The sequence below is a fragment of the Megalops cyprinoides genome, chromosome 9 (assembly GCF_013368585.1).
Source record: "Megalops cyprinoides isolate fMegCyp1 chromosome 9, fMegCyp1.pri, whole genome shotgun sequence".
Taxonomy (NCBI): Eukaryota; Metazoa; Chordata; class Actinopteri; order Elopiformes; family Megalopidae; genus Megalops; species Megalops cyprinoides.
In genome coordinates this window covers 18,982,149-19,002,107 of record NC_050591.1, presented here as the reverse complement: position 1 = coordinate 19,002,107, position 19,959 = coordinate 18,982,149, and the positions used below count along the sequence as shown (strand labels likewise).

Genomic DNA, 19,959 nt, shown 5'->3' with positions numbered 1-19,959 from the left:
GCACATGTACACTGATATCACATGCACGCACGCATGCACGCACACACACACACACACACACACACACACACACACTTCCCCTCAGGCTGTGTCAGCGCAAGGTCTTTAGGAACTGGACAGCACACATACACAAACTACAATACCTGTAAGCCTACCATGCTAATGTAGAGGGTGCCTCTCTTATTTCTATAATGTATGAGCTCTGCATACATGAAAACCTAAATGAGAAATATCATCTTAATCAAAATCATAGGTCCGCTATAGCTCCTTGTGGTGCTATAGGTCAGGAGTGACGGGCACTATTATTTTGATTGTGTTCTCTGTACCTTGGGGTCCTGCGCCGCCGTTTTTTTGCTCCTGCTTTCTCCTTGTTCTGTCACTTGAGTGACCATTTATCTGGTGGGGCTGGAAAACACATTCTCTTTTTTCTTTTTTGAAGGAACCCATGAGTGTTCAGACCTCTATTAAGGACATGCATACTACTGTATTGTACTACAGACACTGGACTGGCAGGAAATAATGAAACCATGCTGCCAATGGCTCAAAGGATGGGGCAGGATCTGGAAGGACGTGATGTTTTTTTTCCCGGTACATCTCAGCTGAGAGACAGGTGTGGATGCGCACAAAGAGCACCTCGCTGTGGGATGGGTATGATGGCCCCCCTCCCCTAATGTCCAACCTCAAGGCCCCCCAATTCAGAGAAGTGATTGCGCACATCTTCACAGAGCAGACAGACAGTAATGACGTGATACTGCAGAGATCAGGACAGAAGGAAGGGCGATACATCGTTACAACGCAGCATTACAATTCCGAACACTGAGAAGCATGAGACAGAGCAGGTAGCAGGTCAACAGTGAAATCTACAGTCTGTTTATATGAGGAGAACTCATAGACATGGTGCTGACACGGCATATCAATAGCCACACATTATAATGAGAAACAGTGACAGGTATTGTGTTGGTGTTGATGATACATCAAGCAGTCAGAGTCCTTGAGAGCGCTGAGATCTAATCGAACGCCACACAATGGTGAGTGTCTGCCCAGAGCAGAAGGTGACGTCCATTTGTTTCATATAATTTTGGTAAAATACTTTCTCCCACAATGCTCTGAGGACTCTGACCATGAATTTTTCACTAAACTGCATTCTAAGGTTATCAATAATAAAATACTATATTCTTATAAATATTCTAAAAATAAAACCTGATTTTATCACTTAGCACATTAAAATTTCATATTCACCTAAACCCTTGACCTTCAAACCCAATGCGCAGTAAAAATATAGTAGCCAAGAAAGACAGCCAATGTTGTATTACCGCATGCATCTTATTGTCTAGTCACAGTGCTTTTAAGTCTCAAGGGTAAAAAAGAGCTTATTTTTGTCAGTAACCTTGGTGCACTTTGAGAGACTGATCAACTGGTGCACACTTTATTTTATGGGAATGTTTATACTGTTAGAAAACATTCAAAATATCTTAGCACTTAATTTTTCATGACTCAACAGTTTAAAATGACATACTTTTAAAAATAGTTAATAAACAGATACCAAGTGGATAACAGTACTAAAATAAGATTTCCACTTGCCACATGGTTGTTGGGATACAACTTCAGTCACAAAATGCATAAAATGCAACTGAAAATTTAACATTATAATTTTACTCAACCAAAATAACAGAATGCACTTATCACAGGTACTTTTTGGAAAATTATTTCAGTAGGCCCATTAAATAAAGAGTGACCATCAGTTGAACAGGTACAAACCGAGCTCTCTAACCACTACTCCAAAATTCTGACAGAAAACTAGCCAGGAGACAGGAGGCAGGCGGAGACCCACCTTGGGGAGATGTCACATCCCTGCTGCATGAAGGCACCCAAAGAGAACCAGAGGCTGTTGAAGATCCCAAACTCGTTAGGTGGCTGGTCGCTGGGCTGCCCGTCTGTGCCCTCCTCCGGCTCCTCGGTGTGCCACTCGTACGGGCTGAAGCGGCTCACCAGGAACAGCACCACGCTCACACCGATGTAGGCGAACACGATGCACATCCAGATCTCATAGGCCAGTGGGTCCAGGAAAGAGAAGACACCTGGTTTGGACTTCTGTGGTTTCTTTATCATAATGGAGATGCCCAGGCTCATGAAGGGCTTGGAGAAGTCGATAACCTCCTCTCTCACCAGGGTGATGGTCAGAGGGGCCACCGCGATCTCTGCTTTCTGGAGGTGGGGGTAAGGGAACACATGCCCTTTTCAGTTCTGGAAACACATTCACATCTAGAGATACAACATGTTTGGCAGCACTTGAAAACCTGTCCTTCCTCTCAAGCATTCTCATTCTCCCGCTATCTCTTCTTTTGCCTTCCTCTACTCTATCTTTCCCTTTGCTTTGATTTGTTGTAGTTTAGTTTAGTGAGTCAAATGTATGCAGTGAAAATGTAAAGACTAGTTTCTAGGGTGCTAAGGCTAACCCTCCCTATGATACAGTATTTCGCTTTTTGGTGATTTGAACATGAACTTGCATGTAAAATTTCAATACTGGGATGCTTTAACAGCAGGCGTAATCCAAAGCTCAAACCTGGAAATAAAATTAATTCCACAAAATATGCTTCCAGTATAATAATAAACTTTAATTTACAGCTTCTGAAGCAGGCAGTCATGTAGTTCTGCACTATAAATCCATGAACAAGATTACTGTTCACTGATTTATTAACAATGCTTCCACAATCCAGAAGTTGTTGCAGGCTCAGAATAAATCTGCCAAAGACAGTCTACAGTATGTATAACAGCATGCGACTTCCCCCAACCATGTCCATCATCAGATATGACTGTCAGACTGCATATGCATTCAGATACTTTGTGTTCAAAACATACTGTTTAATGAGAAAATAAACAATGTCCCATTCATTTTTTACTCTGCCTTGTGAGGGTCATTGACTGACTGTAGACTAGCCACCTAGCCACTAACCACCTCCATTGTAGTTCATTTTCGACTTTGAGGTGTATTTTTTTGTGTGAAAGTAAATGTTAACTTCAAGTTCAATTTAAAAAAGCATTTTAGTGAATGAATGCAAAAGGAACTGCTGACAGTTTTGAGAGCGGAGGCTGTGTTGCCCTGAAGAAAGACTTCTCGAAAACATCTCCCAGGAGACGACTGCTTTTTTTCAACGGTATTCATAACCAAGGCTGACGGTATGTGTAATACCAGCACAGCTATTTTGCTTCAGGACCCTGAAAGCCGTAGGAAACCACTCATCACCTGAAAACCGGAAACAAACAACAGGGTTCGTGTTTCCACTAACCTGCCTTTGCAGTAGGTCTGCTTACAAAGTCCTACCTGAGGCAAGCCAGGGGCATTTCTACTGAAAACTGATCTGGGCTGGCAGTATGTTGGCTATTCCTAGAGAGGATGCACTTACCTTACATGAATGTACCCTACCTGGTGAATGAGGTGAAATTAGGCACACGTATCTTGTGTAAAGCAGCAGAGCCAAAAGGCATCTACTGTAGCTACTGTACTAATGCTTGGTCTTATATACATATCATTGATGGCTCAGAACACAAGAAAAAGAAAACCCTTTCTTTCCTAAAGTATAACAAAAAAAACCCTTTCTGATCTGTAATGTTTTAACAAAGGGTGAGCTTCCAGCTGAAATGCAAACAGCCATATTCTAGTCTTACTAGAACAGTACACATACAGCTAAGGCTGGTCACTACAAAACTGGCGAGAATCTGATCTTTCAGTAATGTAGGTTACTCTAGAGACACTGCTGAAATTGGTTGGCAGAGGTTTGAGGGGATGCTTGCAGATAATGTCCTGATAGTGACATTATTGTCATGACCAGTCAAAACCAGTTGACACTGATCAAAACCAGTCGATACCAGTCAAAACCTGTCTTTTCTGCCTTCCCTTACCCCGTACACCAGCTCTCCGACCATCCCATTCCAAATCTTGGTCTCCGGGTCCCTGGCTCCATACTTCCCATCAGGCACAATGGAAATCTTGTACTTGATGCCGATGTGCTTGGCGATCTCAGAGGCCAGGTCCACGCAGTAGCCCTCATACTGGTCATTTCCCTCGTAAAGCTCCCAGTTCTTCTTGAGCATCACGTACGGTCCCTCCTGCAAATACCAGAGGACAAAAGAGGAGATCAAACTGACCATTCAAATTCCTTGCTATCAATCTGTGCGTCAGAGCGATGGCAAACTGACAAAGTCACACGTGCAGCCACATCCCTTTGCATCACACAGTTTTCTACAATTTTTTACAAACATTTTAAAATGTTCAAAATGCAGATGCATTATTAAGGGTCACATTAAGCATTTATCCCACAACAAAGTCTCACCTCAGGAAGCAATACAGATAAATCTGTGTGAGATAAAAAAACCCTTAATTGAACATCCACCTCATGATTGACTGCACCACATCTGAAGACCAACATAAATGTTTTATTCACTGGGAGACCCATCTAATTACACTTCAAGCACCATGCCATGAGAGCACAGCAAACACAGGCGAGGATTTTTATCCTGGAATTGATTAAAACCTGCATCGATTATGAGCTGCATTAAAAATGACTGTGGTATTACAGTGCACAGCATGAATCACTTTTATACCCCTTTGGGAATGAGTTTCTTTAACGCCATACAATATACCCATAATATTATATTCTGTTATAACACAAAATGGAACCATACAGCATGATTTCACAAAGTGAAGGTCATGGAACAGTTACACATTAAATGAATATTTGTAAAAACTATATAAATAAGGTTGATAATTATTAATGCAACATTTTTTATATTTTGAATATATTTGATACTCTAGTATGTTCATATAATAGTAGACACAGCTAAAATGATTTAAGAATATTTTGTTGAGTGAAAAGTCTTAAACATCTGATAAAAGTAATTTAATAAATCATCAAAAACAAAAAGAAATGCCATTGAAAAAAAAATATTTAAAAGTGCTCCCCTGTCAAATATGACTGGAAAATCACCATGGTGACGAACTGTTGCATAGTTACTGGGAGGTGAATCATAGATGCAGTTCACAATGAGAAAACATTTTTTTCTAAGAGTTCTCTCATTTACACAGTGGGTTTCACTGGGAAATCTGGAAATACACTCGGGCAAAGCAGATGGGAAAACATAAAGATTGACCCAAAATGTCTGTATCTACTAATGACTGACACTTGGGAATTTTGAATCATATAAAGAAAAGCAAAAACAAAATGACAAAAACAATACAGTAGCAAAAAGAAACAAATTTGTCTAGGCAGCCTAACCTGAAAAATTCGGGCCTTAAATGGTCTTTAAATATATGTTTCCTTGTTAAACATGTGAAACATGAACACTGATCGTTCTCATAATTAGAAAAATGTATTAAATATATTCATAATTATACAAGAAAATAAGAAAGAAGAAAATAAGCTAAACTGTAAAATGAAATTCAAATATTTTAATTTGTCACATAATTATGGAAATAATTGATACATTTGTGTACAACACATATTTTGACATAACATTCTGTTTTAATGCGTTGACATTTATATTCTTGAAAAACCCTCATATTCATCGTAATACATTTGTACAATTAAAATATCTTAAGCCTTTTGATTTTAAATTAATGAGCTTACCATAGTAAACATATAGCATAACATTGGAATGATGCAATATATCCAACTGGTATGCTTTGATTCCTTCTAGAGATGTCAGGTGTGTGTGTGTGTGTGTGTGTGTGTGTGTGTGTGTGTGTGTGTATGTGTGTGTGTGTGACATACACACTCAGAAACTGAGTGGAACTCTAGTAAACGTTGGCCTGGAACTCCCATAAGAGACTGTGCTCAACACTGAACAAACACAGACACAACACATCAGGTTCAGAGGTAGAACCACAGACATTATGGCTAGATATGTGGCTCCTGTGTTCCTTCTGCCCTCATTACTTCCTTATCTAGGAGGTTGTGGTCGGCTATGGTTGTTTTGTTTATGACCATACCCCATTCAATAAACTTTATAATCAGAACGATTACATCTTCAACAACAGCAGAGGTAGAACTTTCAGTTCAAAACACAGGCAGCTGAATATCTGGTCCATATGTCATAGAAACTTGATTTTTTTGTGGCATTTAATATATCAGTCATATTTGTATGTGCATCATATATGTGAGTTTACACCAACAGATAATTCTTTTGTGAAATACCCTAGTTCGTAGTCAGTGTTTCATGGAAAGTAAGCAGCCAATGGCAGAATATTTTGAAAGGACAACATTTTTTCTAATATCACTGAATTGTGTTGCCCAGTTTACAAGATCACAGCAGGATGTACAGAAAGAGAAACATTTTTGGGTGATGTTCATTATACATGTAACGGGCAGGGCAAATGTTGGGTCTGCAGTGACACAGTATATTGTCTCATGTATACAGTACAGTTCAACACTGATTGACCATTTACATTCAATGTCCAGATCTCACCATAAATTATAATCATTCTGGATAAGAGTATCTTCTAAATGAATAAAACAAAATGTAAAATACAGTCAGCAGTTAACCATCACTAGATGTACTAGATGCACAAAATGATCTCACAGCTGTAAAATCCTTGTTGAACAGATGAAAAAATTACATCCTTTTGTATCAGTGAAACAGATTCCGTGACATATACATTTATATTTTGTCATAATAATAAAAAACATGCAATCATATTTGCAGTGAATATGTATGACTGCACAAGCCATCGGTGAGTAATTCTGATTGAATTTTGATGACTAATCCTGATGTCTGTGAAAAAAGAAATAACTGTAAATGTCAGCTCATTCTGCCCCAAAATAATTCCACAGCAGAGGATAAATGTAAATTCCAGATTAAGAAATTATGCCCAGTGCAATTTCTTGTGCTGACTGCCGTTAAACTGCATCCCCCATGATACACTATCTCTGGAGCCAGAGGGAAAGGAAAGGAGTTTGGTAGAGATCAGCTGGCGGGGGTAACAAAGCGTGTTTTTTTCCCATGTATCATTTCAGAATAAGCATGGTCTTGAGGCTTTATTTTAATGGTCGCCAAATGGAGATCACACATTCCTCAGGGCAACAGCGCACACTAATTACACCAATTATGCAGCAAATCTGAAATGCCCGTATATCAATCCTCTCAACACAACTCCACATCTGACTGCAGCTTAGTTACCACACACACGCACGCACATGCACGCACGCGCACGTACACACACACACACACACAAATACGCACACACACACACACAAGCACACACACACACAAGCTCACACACACACACACACACACACACACACACACACGCACACTGACAAAACACACACACACATACAACATTGCACATTGAACATTGCAGTGACTGAGTTAGCATATGAACAGGCAAAGATAAGCTGGCTGTACACAAACTACTGAAAAAGTTGTGCATTTTCATTGTTCTCAGCTTCTTGTTCCTTTTCTCATTTTCATGGGCTCTGACAGAACACAAGAGCACAGGCAGAAACACATAAGGGATATATAGGCAGAACTGACACTGTGCAGCAGGAATAGGCTAGCTCCTGAGCTCTGCAACACAGGGGACTTAATTAAACAGCGCACAGGAACCCAGCGGACCCCAGCTAGAGACATCTCGAAACCTTGGGACCTCATTCAGTGTGGCTCATGACGCGGTTTGGGCAGTCGGAGAGTATAAACAAAGCACAACAAATCAATTTATAATTACTCAGTATCGACTTGGCAAAATATGAAATAAATCTCTGCTTTACATTCTGGAATCTCCTCAGTGGGTGAGTAGTGTTTTTTTTTTTTGCCAAGCTATAATTTTCTGTCTGGTACCAGCAAGCCATTTTTGTAATTACCCCGCATAAGCATGCTTCTTGCACACAGTCACAGATAGAATAATGATGGATTTTGTCTGGGTGCAAATGTGCGCGTGCCAGAACGACAGGCCCCCATAATTCCCTTCTCATTCTATGGCATTTAGAATGATCCACGCTCCATGTGAGGGACGTGATTGGCCTCCACATTTCTACATGACTGACTGTGTTAGTGCAGGGCCCAAGCACCACCTTGAATTTACAGCAATTTCTCAGCACACAGCTGCATCCACCTCATCAGATTTGATTTAAGAACAAGAAGAGGAGAAACAGGGTTTCCAGGGCATAGAAAAACCAAGGGTTTTTTTAATGGTCTCCGTGACCTGTTGCCTTCTTTTAGAGCATGAATGAAAAGCTATTCCAAACCCATCACCTCAGTGCTCTTGAATTGCATTTCGCCACATTTGGATGAGGCTGCATTCTCTGACTTATCCTTGGCGATGCAATTGCATAGGTTGAGCATTTGATGTATGCTTGCAATCTGGAGAATTTACCTCACGATGGCACAGTGGAAAGCGAAGAGTAGGAAGAAACTCACATAACATTCTTGTTGATATTCTTTTAAGAGACAGCTTCAAAAAGCAGCTTTCTTATCTGGGGAAGAGTGAATGGAATCTTGCCAGGTTGTTTGCTTATTAGGGGAGTTATTGGTAAAGGGAAACAAATTGCAAAAAAGCAATATAGTTTTGCAAACTATGGAAGGAACTGTATGATTCCCATTTTATTTTTCTTGTTTTATGATGTACTGTACAGTTTTATGATGATGTCACCATATTCAAACCAATAGCAAGCCACACAAAAAACAACTAAACAAAACAAATGCAATAATTTCATCCTTGAATAGAAAATCGAAACCTGTTGTTATAAGTGCACAAACAACCAACCTCTGGAACTGAGATTACTACACAACCAATAGTCTTCACTGTACTTCAGGAAATTTGATGAATGGTTTCGGTTTTATGAGATTATTAAAATGTCTCCATATCTGGCTGTGGATGCACACATGACAGAGGGAAGGGGCGCTGTGTAAAACTGAGAGCCACCCCTCAGAGTATGATCAGCTATGATCCACCTTTTGGTCTTTCACAGTCATTCTGAAGCTGGAGGGACACTGGTCCAGGAAAAAAAACAGACAGTAACAAAAGCGAGCTTGGAAGGAACAAAAAACTCAAAAGCAAATAACTGGGATTTGTTTTCTAGACAGCAAGTCCTCCAATCGGGATTAAGAATGACTGAACCCCCTCTCACACAGAGCAGTGTGGCTGCGTTCCTCTCCCTGCCCAGAGAAGTATAGTCCAATACAGTCCAGTACAGTCTGGACCAGCAGTAGTCCCACATAACCAGGTGTGTGAGAAGAGCTATGGCCTTCTGGCATTGCCGCATATCTGTCCTTTTCTTGCTCAATGTCTTAATAAGGGGTTCTTCATGAGAGGCTGAAAAGAGGAGGATGCTGCTGAGGTATAATTCTCCATGGCCTTTATTGTCATTTAAAGAAAAAGGAAACGGGGACACTTTGAATTACATGCAACACACAATGCACTTTACAGTAGGTGTTCTCTTAAAGGGAAGTGAAGATCAAACACTGCGTGGCTTGCATTGAATCCTCCCTTGCTCTTATTTGTTATGACAGACAAGAATCGTGCAGAGTTCTCTCCTGTTTTTGATGTGAACACTGAAACTTTCATACAAAAAAGGCAAAGTAACCCTCATACATTTGTTGAGTGATTTCCTACCCATTTAACAAGCCTAAATAAAGGTTGCTTACAAAATACAATTTTACCGTTGACCGTATACATTATTAGTAGTACTGCTTATCTTCACAGAGCAAATCACTCCTAAGCTAAGGATACATGAATTCTTGAGATATTCTGAGTACAGGCAGTACTGGCCTTTCAGGTTAGCGAGGAGGACAGAGAATTTGTGGGTATCTTACCATAATTGTTGTGACGACAACTGTTCTGTTCTCCATGGCTGCAGTCTCATTTGGAAGCAGTAATTCGTTTTGGATCAGAACCAACTTGTCAATGTCGTTCCAGTATCCGATCTGGAGACAAGAGATGGAATGGAACTGGTTGATGAGAGAGCAAGCGACAGTGAGTGTGTGTGTGTGTGTGTGTGTGTGGCAGCCATTCCCTGCTTGGTTTACACTAATTCTATTGTGTGTATTTTGGTTACAGTTACACCGATTCCCCATTCCATCAGTCTATTATCCATATAGCATCTTCCTGGCAGTTTTACATCATTTCATTTTCCTCCATTAGTGGTAAAACCTTTTTGTGCTTGTTTTCTTTGCAAAGCCTTCTGTCACAATGCTATCGCGAAGGTTGCCTGACTAAACCCAAACGTGACTAATTGATTGATGGTGCTTGTGTGTGTGGCAAAGCACTGTGGGGAAGAGATGTGGATTTTCAGTGTGGTGTGCAGAATGGAGAATTGTCGGTTACGGGTTCCCTTCCTTCTGACAGGGACCTGGGGGCTCATGAGGAGCAGCTGCATAAACAGGATGATTCTCTTGTCTCAGTAATGATTATCTTCTATTCGGTGGTTCCTTTTTTATTTCTTTGTGAGAGGGGAGAGTAACTCTCTCTCTCTGTCTCTCTTTCTCTTCTTCCCTCTACTTGTTGGGTAGCCTCCACAGTGGCTGCTACCAGCTCTGCTCTAGGTAATATTCCCTTGCAAAAAGTCATTTCATTTCTTGTCCTTCATGTGCAGTAAACATATTGATTTGCAGTCTCTAGCTGTGTGCACATTTTTCTGAATTATATGAATCTTCTTGTCTGTGAACCATAGAATATCTCACACCAGCCACACCTGAACATCTTCCCACGCATCTGTAAAAATGTCTTTCAACATAACCTGTAATGTAGCACTGACAAGTTACAGTTTCACGGAAGGTTCTGTCTTGCTTACTTTTCTGCAGAGGATGCTGGCTCTCCTTTGGATAATCACACAATGTTAAGCCTGTCAGCATTTTCCAGTAAGCCTCACCTCTGTGCTAAGACTTGCTGCTCTGTGCACAGCGGGCTTTATAAAGCAGACTTACCCTTCGAGGTCCATTGCTTTTCAGCTCAAACACATCCATGGTGTAGTTGACTCTTCGCCCATAGTGGTCAAACTGGATATTTCCTGTGAGGCCTTGGATTCGCACCTTTGCAGTGTGCAGAGAGAGAAAAGACAAAAAGAGCTGTTATTTTCAACGACACACTAGCTTCCCAAACACCACACATGCTTCAGCTTACAGTCAAATAAAAAGGACGTATTTTGACATGCTGAGCTGATAGTGAGGTAATCTGTGAAAGGGAACTGCCCTAACCGGCTCCTTTCCTCTCACCTCCATAAAAAACACATGCTCCCCTCTCACCCCTCATTCTGATCAGATGACCGCTGCCTCTCCATTCACCCCCCTCTCCTGATTGGTAACGGGGGAACCTCGGCTCCTCCCACCTCCCTGACTGAGGGGCTGCCCCCGCCCCTCACCTGCTTCAGCGTGCGCTCCATGTCGATCCCCTGGTTCCAGGGCGCGGCCGGATTGGCCAGGCAGTCCCCGGCGTTCCCCCGCCTAGAGATGTCAATCTTCTGCCTCCGCAGGTTCCGGAAGGCCTCTGCCATTACCAGCACTCCATCATAGGTCAGCGCAGACGTGTACTGAAAGGCAGGAGGAGACTAGGTTAGAGTCTGTTCTGATTCCACAATTGCACAGAAGGAGTGAGCAACAGCCCAATTTGGACAAATGCCTGCTGTCTCAAATCACCACCTCAATAGCAACTGAAAACAAGTGTAACTTATCCTCCATTGTGGTGTTGTTGGCCTTAAACCATTTCCTTAAAAAAACAAGCCATTATTCACCCTTGCTTTTGAAGGCGGTATTTTACATAATGCATTCAAAAGTATCATAACATGCATTATGAGAAATACTTGTGTCAGGGATGTCTCAGAGTTTTCATTGATGAAAAAAGTTTATCACATCAAGGTTGGTTACGCTGCTTTTGGGTGAATCCACTGCTCCTTAATGGGGCTTTGCAGTACAGTCTGCAGATGACTTCAAGCCATCTAATCTCACCTAATTAGAATGCATCATTTTAATATGAAAGCATTGACACCCAACCAGCAGCCTTTAAGACCTGTAAAATCGAGCCATTATCTATTCAATGTTCTGCCAAGTGTTCATGCGGATGAGTACCCACTCCGCGCAGCTCCCCCACTGTAGCTTGCATCTTTAACCAGAGATAATAAATATATTAACACAGTGGCGGCTGTATTTACAGTGAATATATACCCAGCACAACAGAGGTTGACTGCAGATCAATAATAATTGTTAAAGACCTCCGTGTTATTGATGCTGCAGAGTGTGCAAGGGAGAGAGGCTCTAAGCAGCTGTGGCATCAAGATTATTATTCAGAGGCTGAAGTCAGACTTGCTGTTCAGACAGGAGAAAGGGAGGGGGAGGGAGAGGGAGAGAGAAGGAGATAGAGGGAGAGAGGGCAAGGGAGAGACAGAGAGAGAAAGGGGAAAGAAGAAAAGGAGAGAAGGGGAGAGAGAGAGGAAAAAACAGAGAGGGGGTGAGGAAAAGGCAGTAAAGGAGAGCAAGAGGGGGAGTGATACAAGGAGAGAAAAACAGAGGGAGACTGCTTCACCACAATCCCCCAGATGCTGTTTGTAGCAGTACAGGCGCTGAATTTACTGCTCCTCAGAGCTTACTTGCTGCTCTCACTCAGGGCCTAAGAACAGATTTTGTTAAAGCTGAATTTCCTGGTTTTCTCTTTTTATCAAAGTAAAGCACTGGATGGTGGAGACGTGTCATGCATTTGGCTGACTCTTGAAAAGAAATCTGTCCCCCTTCTCTCTCCCTGTCTCGTTCAGTTTCTTTATCTTCCTCTCTGTCTCTCCCTCTCTCTTCTTCCCCCCCTCACGTAACCCCTCTCCCTCTCGTTCTCCCTCTCTCTCTCCAGTTCTATCTCAGTCTGCAGAGCCCTGAGTTAAACAATGTGGCAGGGATGTTCAGCCGATGCCCGTGCACAGAGACAAAGAACGCACTGCCTTGGGCCTGGCTGGCAGGGTGAGGAGGCACAGAAAGGACTGGGGCCATCTTGGGAGAAGCAGAGAGAAGAAAGAGAAAGAGAGAGAGAGAGAGAGAGAGAGAGAGAGAGAGAAAAGAGGGGGAGGAGAGAGAGAAGGAGAGATGGAGAAAGAAACAGAGAAAGAGGATGAATGACAGGAAGAGGGAGAGGGAGGGAGAGAGGGAGAGGCGGTGGTGCATGCATCAGTGGGACACACGGCAATTCAATCCCGAGCACACCACAGTGACCACAGGCCCACATTCTGCCCCAGGGAACAGTGAGAAAGGGCAAGCGTGCTTTCAGAGCAGGGCTGATTGCACTTGTGAACGGCTGCTTCTCTCATTCCACACTGTGATAAAAGCAGTGGGTAAATGCCAGAAGACAGCGCAAGGGGGAGATTAGACCGGGCAGAAAGGAGAGGGAAAAAACGCTGATTCCGAATTAGGGCCAAGAATTTCTCACACCCTGTTCCACAGAATAAGTTAAACAAATGAGATGTGACACTCAAAACTGTGTTGTGTTAAACAAGGGAGAACAGCGTTAAAGCGGGTGTGAGCTTTTCGCTAAGGGGGAAGCACACAGCCACAGAGGCATTATGGGATTTATCACATTGGACCCATCCATCCAATCACGTGTGACAACGCATTCTTCATTCCACAGTGAGAGCCCACACACACACACACACACACACACACACACACACACACAGAAACACAGAAAAATACTGTGCACACATGTACACCTATGTATACAAACATACCTGAACGGACGTACAAACACACGCATGCATGCGCAGGCCCATGAACACACACACTCACACATTTTTGTGGGTCAGTACGTTCTGCTCAGAACATACGTGACTGATGTATGTAGGTGTTTGAAAGTGAGTAGCAGAACACACAGCAGGCTGGCTCCCGTCTCTCCGGTGCAGAGGTGTCAGGACGGCCTCAGCAGTGAGACCTATGACCACCACATTGCTACACCACGGATTCGCTCCCTGCCTTCACTCATTTCCCTCCATTGAGAGGAGCGGGTTTCATTACCATGGCGCTCCTTTGTGGCGTGTGATTCATAATGCTGTCAAGAGGGGGAATCTGAGTTGGGCTGGAACACCCTGACCCTGACACTGCATTCCGAAAAACCCCAGGGGGGCCCCTGGAGGGCAAGGAGACTGCAGTGTGCCAGGGGCTCTAGTAGGGGCGCAAAACTCCACGTTTGCACTTGGCTCAGCACCCTCTCTTTGTTGCTGCCTGTGGTGGCCTACTCCACCAGGGGGCAGCACTTACACTGTCATGCAGAGCCAAGGGACAACAAAAGAGCCGTTCAAGTCACAGAGCCAGAAAAACATCATAGGATTATGGGTGAAGCTGTCATGTCATTAAACCAACTCTGCGCAGTGGCACAGTATGTTTGATTGGCAAAGCCAGCAAACACAGACAGTATGATGTATCCAACCCTTTATTATCTCCACCACTGTCTGTCCTTTATTTGAGTCACACAGATTTAACTGAAGTCGGCCGCCTCAGCCTCTCAAACCCAACATGCTAGATGTCCAGATCTGGCCTCCTGCAAACCCTCACTCCTCCATCTAAACACTGGTTTGCATGTGGGAATGTATATCAGATTAGTGGAGGTGGGCAGGTCCGTTTTCCCTGTATTGAGTCTGGGTGGGATGCAGTTTTTGGTGGGGAGCGTACATGATTTGCTGTGCGTGTTGCCAGGTCGGCAATAGCTGCACACTTGTTCAGCAATGGGTCCTGCTCTGGGCACACCTGTTGATGGTGACTTCCTCATTAACACTAATGAGACTCATCAGTTTGCCGCTCTTCTCCGCCTCCTGGAGCCTGTTTGGAACATTTCACCTTGGCTCAACCTTCATCTCATTCTGGGGTACGGTGAGAAGCTCCGCGCTTCGTCTGCCTGCAGCTGTCTGAGAGCCCGGTCTCTGGTAGTACCCCCTCCTCCCCCCCGCACCCCCTGACAACCATGACTGCAGTGGCGCTCCACTGTCCGCCACAGAGCACAGGCTGCGTGCTCCTCCTGTGGGCTCCGTGAGCCAATGGCCACTGCATTCTGCCCAAGAGGGGCGGGGACAGATTCAGCAGCCCAAAACAGAACTCAGAATGCAGCACTAGACATGACCAATGGTGTCGTCATCTATAAAACAAACAGAATCAAAACCATACCCACCTCCCCACGCCCTCACCTCCCAACCACACCCTGTAGTTACACACACACAACACACACAAACACACACGCGCACACACACACACACTCACACGGATGCTGCAATCGCACACATGCATATTCACAGACACAAAGGTGGCAAACACAAACACACAGGTATAAGCACACGCTCATAGAAACACAGAATGTAAGCACATAAACATACACATACACACCTACAGACACAAAGATATACACACATGCACACACTTACACGCATATTGTCTTGGAAAAGCATAGCCATTTCCCTAGCCTCTTTAGCATACTTGTCTATCTGACATTTCCAATCAAGTCACAGCGCCAGGAAAATGGGTCAGTCTTCAGAGAAGAGTGCACTGCTAGGGGGGACTCCTGTGGGCAGTGGATCTCCCAACAGCCATCTCCCAACCTCAGATATCCCCCCTCCCTCCTGCCAGAATCAGCAGTACTGTACCTGCAGCAGGAGTCACTGACATGGCGCATGATGGTGATTCATAATCCATGGGCATTGTGGAGCTCTTAACCCACTGACCCCTCTGCATAGTCGACTGGGTTACCTCTGCAGTGAGCCAATCACCGAGTATTCCATGAGGGAGCACTCACGACGGCTACACTGCATTTCCTTTGAACTCCAATCAATAGCAGCAGCACCCAGAGACCAGAGAGGGAGAAAGTCATCATAAATCCTAAACATGAGCCTTGTGCTCCGTTACGCTGATCTCCCCCGGCTCCGCGCCGACACGACCTCCCACACCGCCATGCCGGCATTGCTCTTACACCCACACAGCGTTCCCTGGTCTTTTCTGACTGTCCGTTCCTTAGAGCCTGCTTGGTCACACCGCGAACCACGAACAGGGTTCTAGAATCAGAACCGCAGCAGACAGTTGGCTGAGATTGATTGGACAGCTGCCCCAGGTGACTGCGCAGGAGGCCCGAGGGGGACTTGGGACGCCTCACCTTGGGCGGGCTTTCGGACCCGGGGTACTCCCGCTGGTCGAGCTTGTTCCAGCGCTGCATAAGCTTGATGACCATGGGTGTGCTGAAGTCCACCAGCTGGAAGCCTGTCACGTTGGCTCCGCCGTGCATGAACCGCTCCAGAGAGATGTCCTTAAACCCCTGGGAGAGGAGAGAGGAGGGTCTGTCAGGGGCCCAAACATACACGGGTCACCATGACTACCAATCTGACACAAACTTCTCCTCCATGCGTTTCCGACAGAAAATCTACAAGATGTCTCCTGAATTAGCCATAGTACATCTCCACATCCCCTTACCTTAAAACACCCACAACTGCACTCTTTCTCATCTGCAAATGCTCGGCTCATATCGGCTAATATTAATTTATTACAACCTTTTTAAAAACCATTATATAATTATTCCCATCCCTTCGAGCTGCCACTGAAATTAACGTTCAGTGCTGACTGGATAATTTGGTTCCAGGAGCCCACGCGCTCACCCTTTCAGAGTTTATTAGCGCTCATAACCCCGTGGGGACAAATCTACCTGCTGCACCCAATCCGGCAGAAACATCTGCCCGCTAAAAATCAACCCAGATTTTTCAGGCTGTCTGCTCGCTGCTGGTCTGAGACGAATCGACAGAACACTGCCGCGCGCCCCCTGACCGGATGGGGCTCACCCCGACAGGAAGAGTTCTCCTCACTGTCCTGAATGAATGCTCGTGTCTGTCCGAGTGTATGAGCCGACTCACTACTAATTTGCCTCTCACGTCTTTTGCACAGTGGCATGCTCAGGTGGAAGTACAGTCTGAAAATCCATTTCTGAGTCTCAATATCCCCGGATTCAATCAGCATTCATCCTCAAAACTGACCCACAATTACATGCAAGTGCTACTTTTGTCACAGCTTGGTAAGTACTGCTATCATCAGGGTTAATGGAAAAGAAATGTATCTGTACTGGAGAAAAGCAAAACTTGCATTTATCTGTGAGTTGAAGTCAAGGACAATTTTTAATCAACTTCTTTGAATAAGTCTTTCATTCCCGGAGAGCACAGGTCCAAACAATTAAACCGTTCCTCACCAAGTTTGCCATGATGTAATGGTATCCTTTGACGTGCTTCCCAACGCTGACAATCTGGAAGAGAAGTGGAGAGTGGGGTGTGTGAAAGAACAATGAGCGGGAATTAGCACGCCTTTCTGTGACAAATACTGTAATTTTCAAAAGCATTTAGCAAACGCATAGAATGTCACATTGCGAGGGCTATCTTTAATTGTATTTAATAAGTCAGCAGCATCGCACAATAAATTAATGGACAGTAATCAGGGCTAATTAAGGATGCCCAATCCTCCTAGGAGTTTGGGCATGTGGGGGTAGGGGACAGAAATAGACAGCCACAGTGCAGGGAATACAGATTACTTTATTGCCTGTCTGATTAATAATTGCAGTCGATTAAAGTGCAGGGCAGCGCTGGGAGCAGGCATATTAGAACACCCACCCCATACAGCAAACCTGCTTCCACAGGTTGCACTGCCTCACTCACACCAGAACCTGTACCAACATGATGTCAGTTTTGTGAGATACAGAAATGTATCTGATGCCTCTCTATTTCTCTAATATTTATTTTTTTTTTTCTACCAGCATGCAACATACTGCTGTTCGTTCATCTGGTTGCAATTGTCAAAAACAACATGAAGCGCCTAAACCCAGGGCAGAGAGCAACTGGGGCAGACAGACAGACAGCAGAGGTTTCTCCAACCACGACCCATCGGATCAAGTGTCCGAGGCGCGCAGCGACCTGCCGGCGCTGTACAGGGGAGGGAGAGCAGAGGGACAAGTGGACGAGTCGGGCAGCGTCAGGTGAGCTACCTCCCCATTTGGCGGGCGCCAGGACTCTGCCCGTGCCTGCTGGCGGCCGCACGCGATGCCCGCACCTGGCACATAGCGCCGCTCCCCGCACAGCTGCGGCTCGGAGGGGAGGTAAACACGAACTGAAAGGCGGGCACTTAGAGACAGCTGGCACAACTTCACACCGCTCTGATCTGTTTTCAAATGAAGAGGTTATCCAGGTGCCTGCTGCTTTGACATGCAAGACCCCTGCAGCGTACAAAGAGACTGCAAGTGTGAGTGGCTGCAGTCTCCAGTGAAAAGTGCAGAGGGGCGGTCACTGTGAATCAGAAGAAAAGTGATAAGACTGTAGACACATGAGAGGGATGAATAGTGTTTTTCCTAAGAAAAAACATATCAAACGATGAAAGAACAAGTGTTCTTATTCTTGTTAAAGTAACATTGTTCTTATTGTTTAACTCCACCAGTGTTTTTCCTGTAAATATATTACCAGTTCTTGTGAGTTTTTAATGATGGTGGAATGATGCATTCTTGTTCATTCAGAGCTGCCGGCAGCTCGGGGCTTTGGGGAGGTCATAGACGTGAGAGAAGGGGATGTGGGGCAGGATTCACAATCACACAACTTAAGCTGCTGTCACCTATGTCACGGCAACACCCCGGTCTCCCTGAACCCAATCAACCCTGGATTAAATCCGCCTCTACCCCGCCATCCAATTCGCAGGTTATTTGGTGGGTGTCAGGATGGCAGGCAAGCCGATTGCTACACGGGGCGAATATGAGACGCGAGAACGCAGCTAAATTATTCACGCAACGGGTGGAGGGATTGGTTGGTGGAATGTCAGGACAGGGCCCGTTCGGGAACAGTGGCTCCGCGTTCGGGGGGAGTGTGTGAAACAGTGGAGCGGCGGCAGGAAAATCGATGAGCAGCACTCGGCGGCGTGCTTGCTAAACAGGAGCGGAGCTTCCAGCTCTGGCCGAGGAAGGAGTGGAGAGCCGCGCGGACCCGCTCTCATCCCAGCGACTCACCTGTTCTAGAATGTTCTGAAGCCTCTCCGCCTCGAGGTCGATGACGAACTTCTTTTCCTGCCGGCGGTCGAGGTCCTCCAGGAGTCGCCGGTAGCTGGCGTCGTTGAAGCTCTCCACGCAGATGGCGCTGACCTGCCAGCCGTTCTGCCCTGCCCTCTCCATGATCGCCTGGAGTATGGAGTATCCTGACCAGCACACAGACACACACACATTACAGAGCAGAAAGACAATCATTCTCATGGACAATCAAGAGGAAAATCATTGATGATTCAGCAATCATGTCATCAGAACAAAAACACCAAAAAATAATCTAGGCCTACATTCCAGAAATTAAACTGAACCAAGGCGGAATGCTTTTAAATAAAAACATAAATATCTATCTAAATATGAGTGGGGAATTACTTCAGTCAACTGCATTTACTCAGCAGTTGTGATAACACTTGATTGTATACAGTCAAATGTCTTTTAAAATGACATTACATCTAACATTATCAATGGCATACAGTCCCCCCACACAATATGTCTCCATTTGAAAACATATGATTTGTTCTGTGACTGATATTTGAGAAAATACGCAGTACTGTTGCTGTCCCACAAAACATTCAGTCAGTTCAGCTATTGCTGTAGCTTTACATGGACAGTGCACAGTATGCATAACCACTCACCCACACTTCCACACTAAACACACATGCACACAGAAGAAAGAAGAATTATGAAGACATGCAATCAACTGTCAGTACAATGCAGTACATTAAATTAATGTCTTGATCTTGTTCTTAATGTGACGGCACTTAGTTATCACTAATAGATATTCATTTTAATAACAGCTTTGTTTCCTGTGGACATTGATGAACATAAAAATAGCTCCAGGACGAGGGGGCTGATTGGCAGAATGATTCTGAGAAGACACAGGGGGGTAGGAACAGAGGGGTGGTTCTATCCCCATCTATCAAAGACCCCCCCTCCAATTCCCCCCCTGCAATGTGAGACAGAAAACT

At 44.5% G+C, this 19,959-nt stretch overlaps 1 protein-coding gene across 4 annotated transcripts in view; it reads right to left on the bottom strand.

The window, feature by feature from the left end:
• Positions 1 to 19,959, bottom strand: part of gria4a (glutamate receptor, ionotropic, AMPA 4a) — a 79,364-nt gene that overhangs the window by 20,757 nt on the left and 38,648 nt on the right. For 3 of the 4 annotated variants that reach the window (XM_036537815.1, XM_036537818.1, XM_036537816.1), the window contains exons 4-11: positions 18,962 to 19,146; positions 17,171 to 17,224; positions 16,094 to 16,252; positions 11,352 to 11,519; positions 10,918 to 11,022; positions 9,808 to 9,918; positions 3,901 to 4,107; positions 1,832 to 2,205 (exon numbers count right to left, since the gene is read on the bottom strand). In XM_036537815.1, coding sequence (XP_036393708.1) covers positions 1,832 to 2,205; positions 3,901 to 4,107; positions 9,808 to 9,918; positions 10,918 to 11,022; positions 11,352 to 11,519; positions 16,094 to 16,252; positions 17,171 to 17,224; positions 18,962 to 19,146 — 1,363 coding nt within the window. Of the gene's footprint in view, positions 1 to 336; positions 406 to 1,831; positions 2,206 to 3,900; positions 4,108 to 9,807; positions 9,919 to 10,917; positions 11,023 to 11,351; positions 11,520 to 16,093; positions 16,253 to 17,170; positions 17,225 to 18,961; positions 19,147 to 19,959 lie in introns of those variants that run through there. The other variant, XM_036537817.1, reaches the window with a different exon arrangement.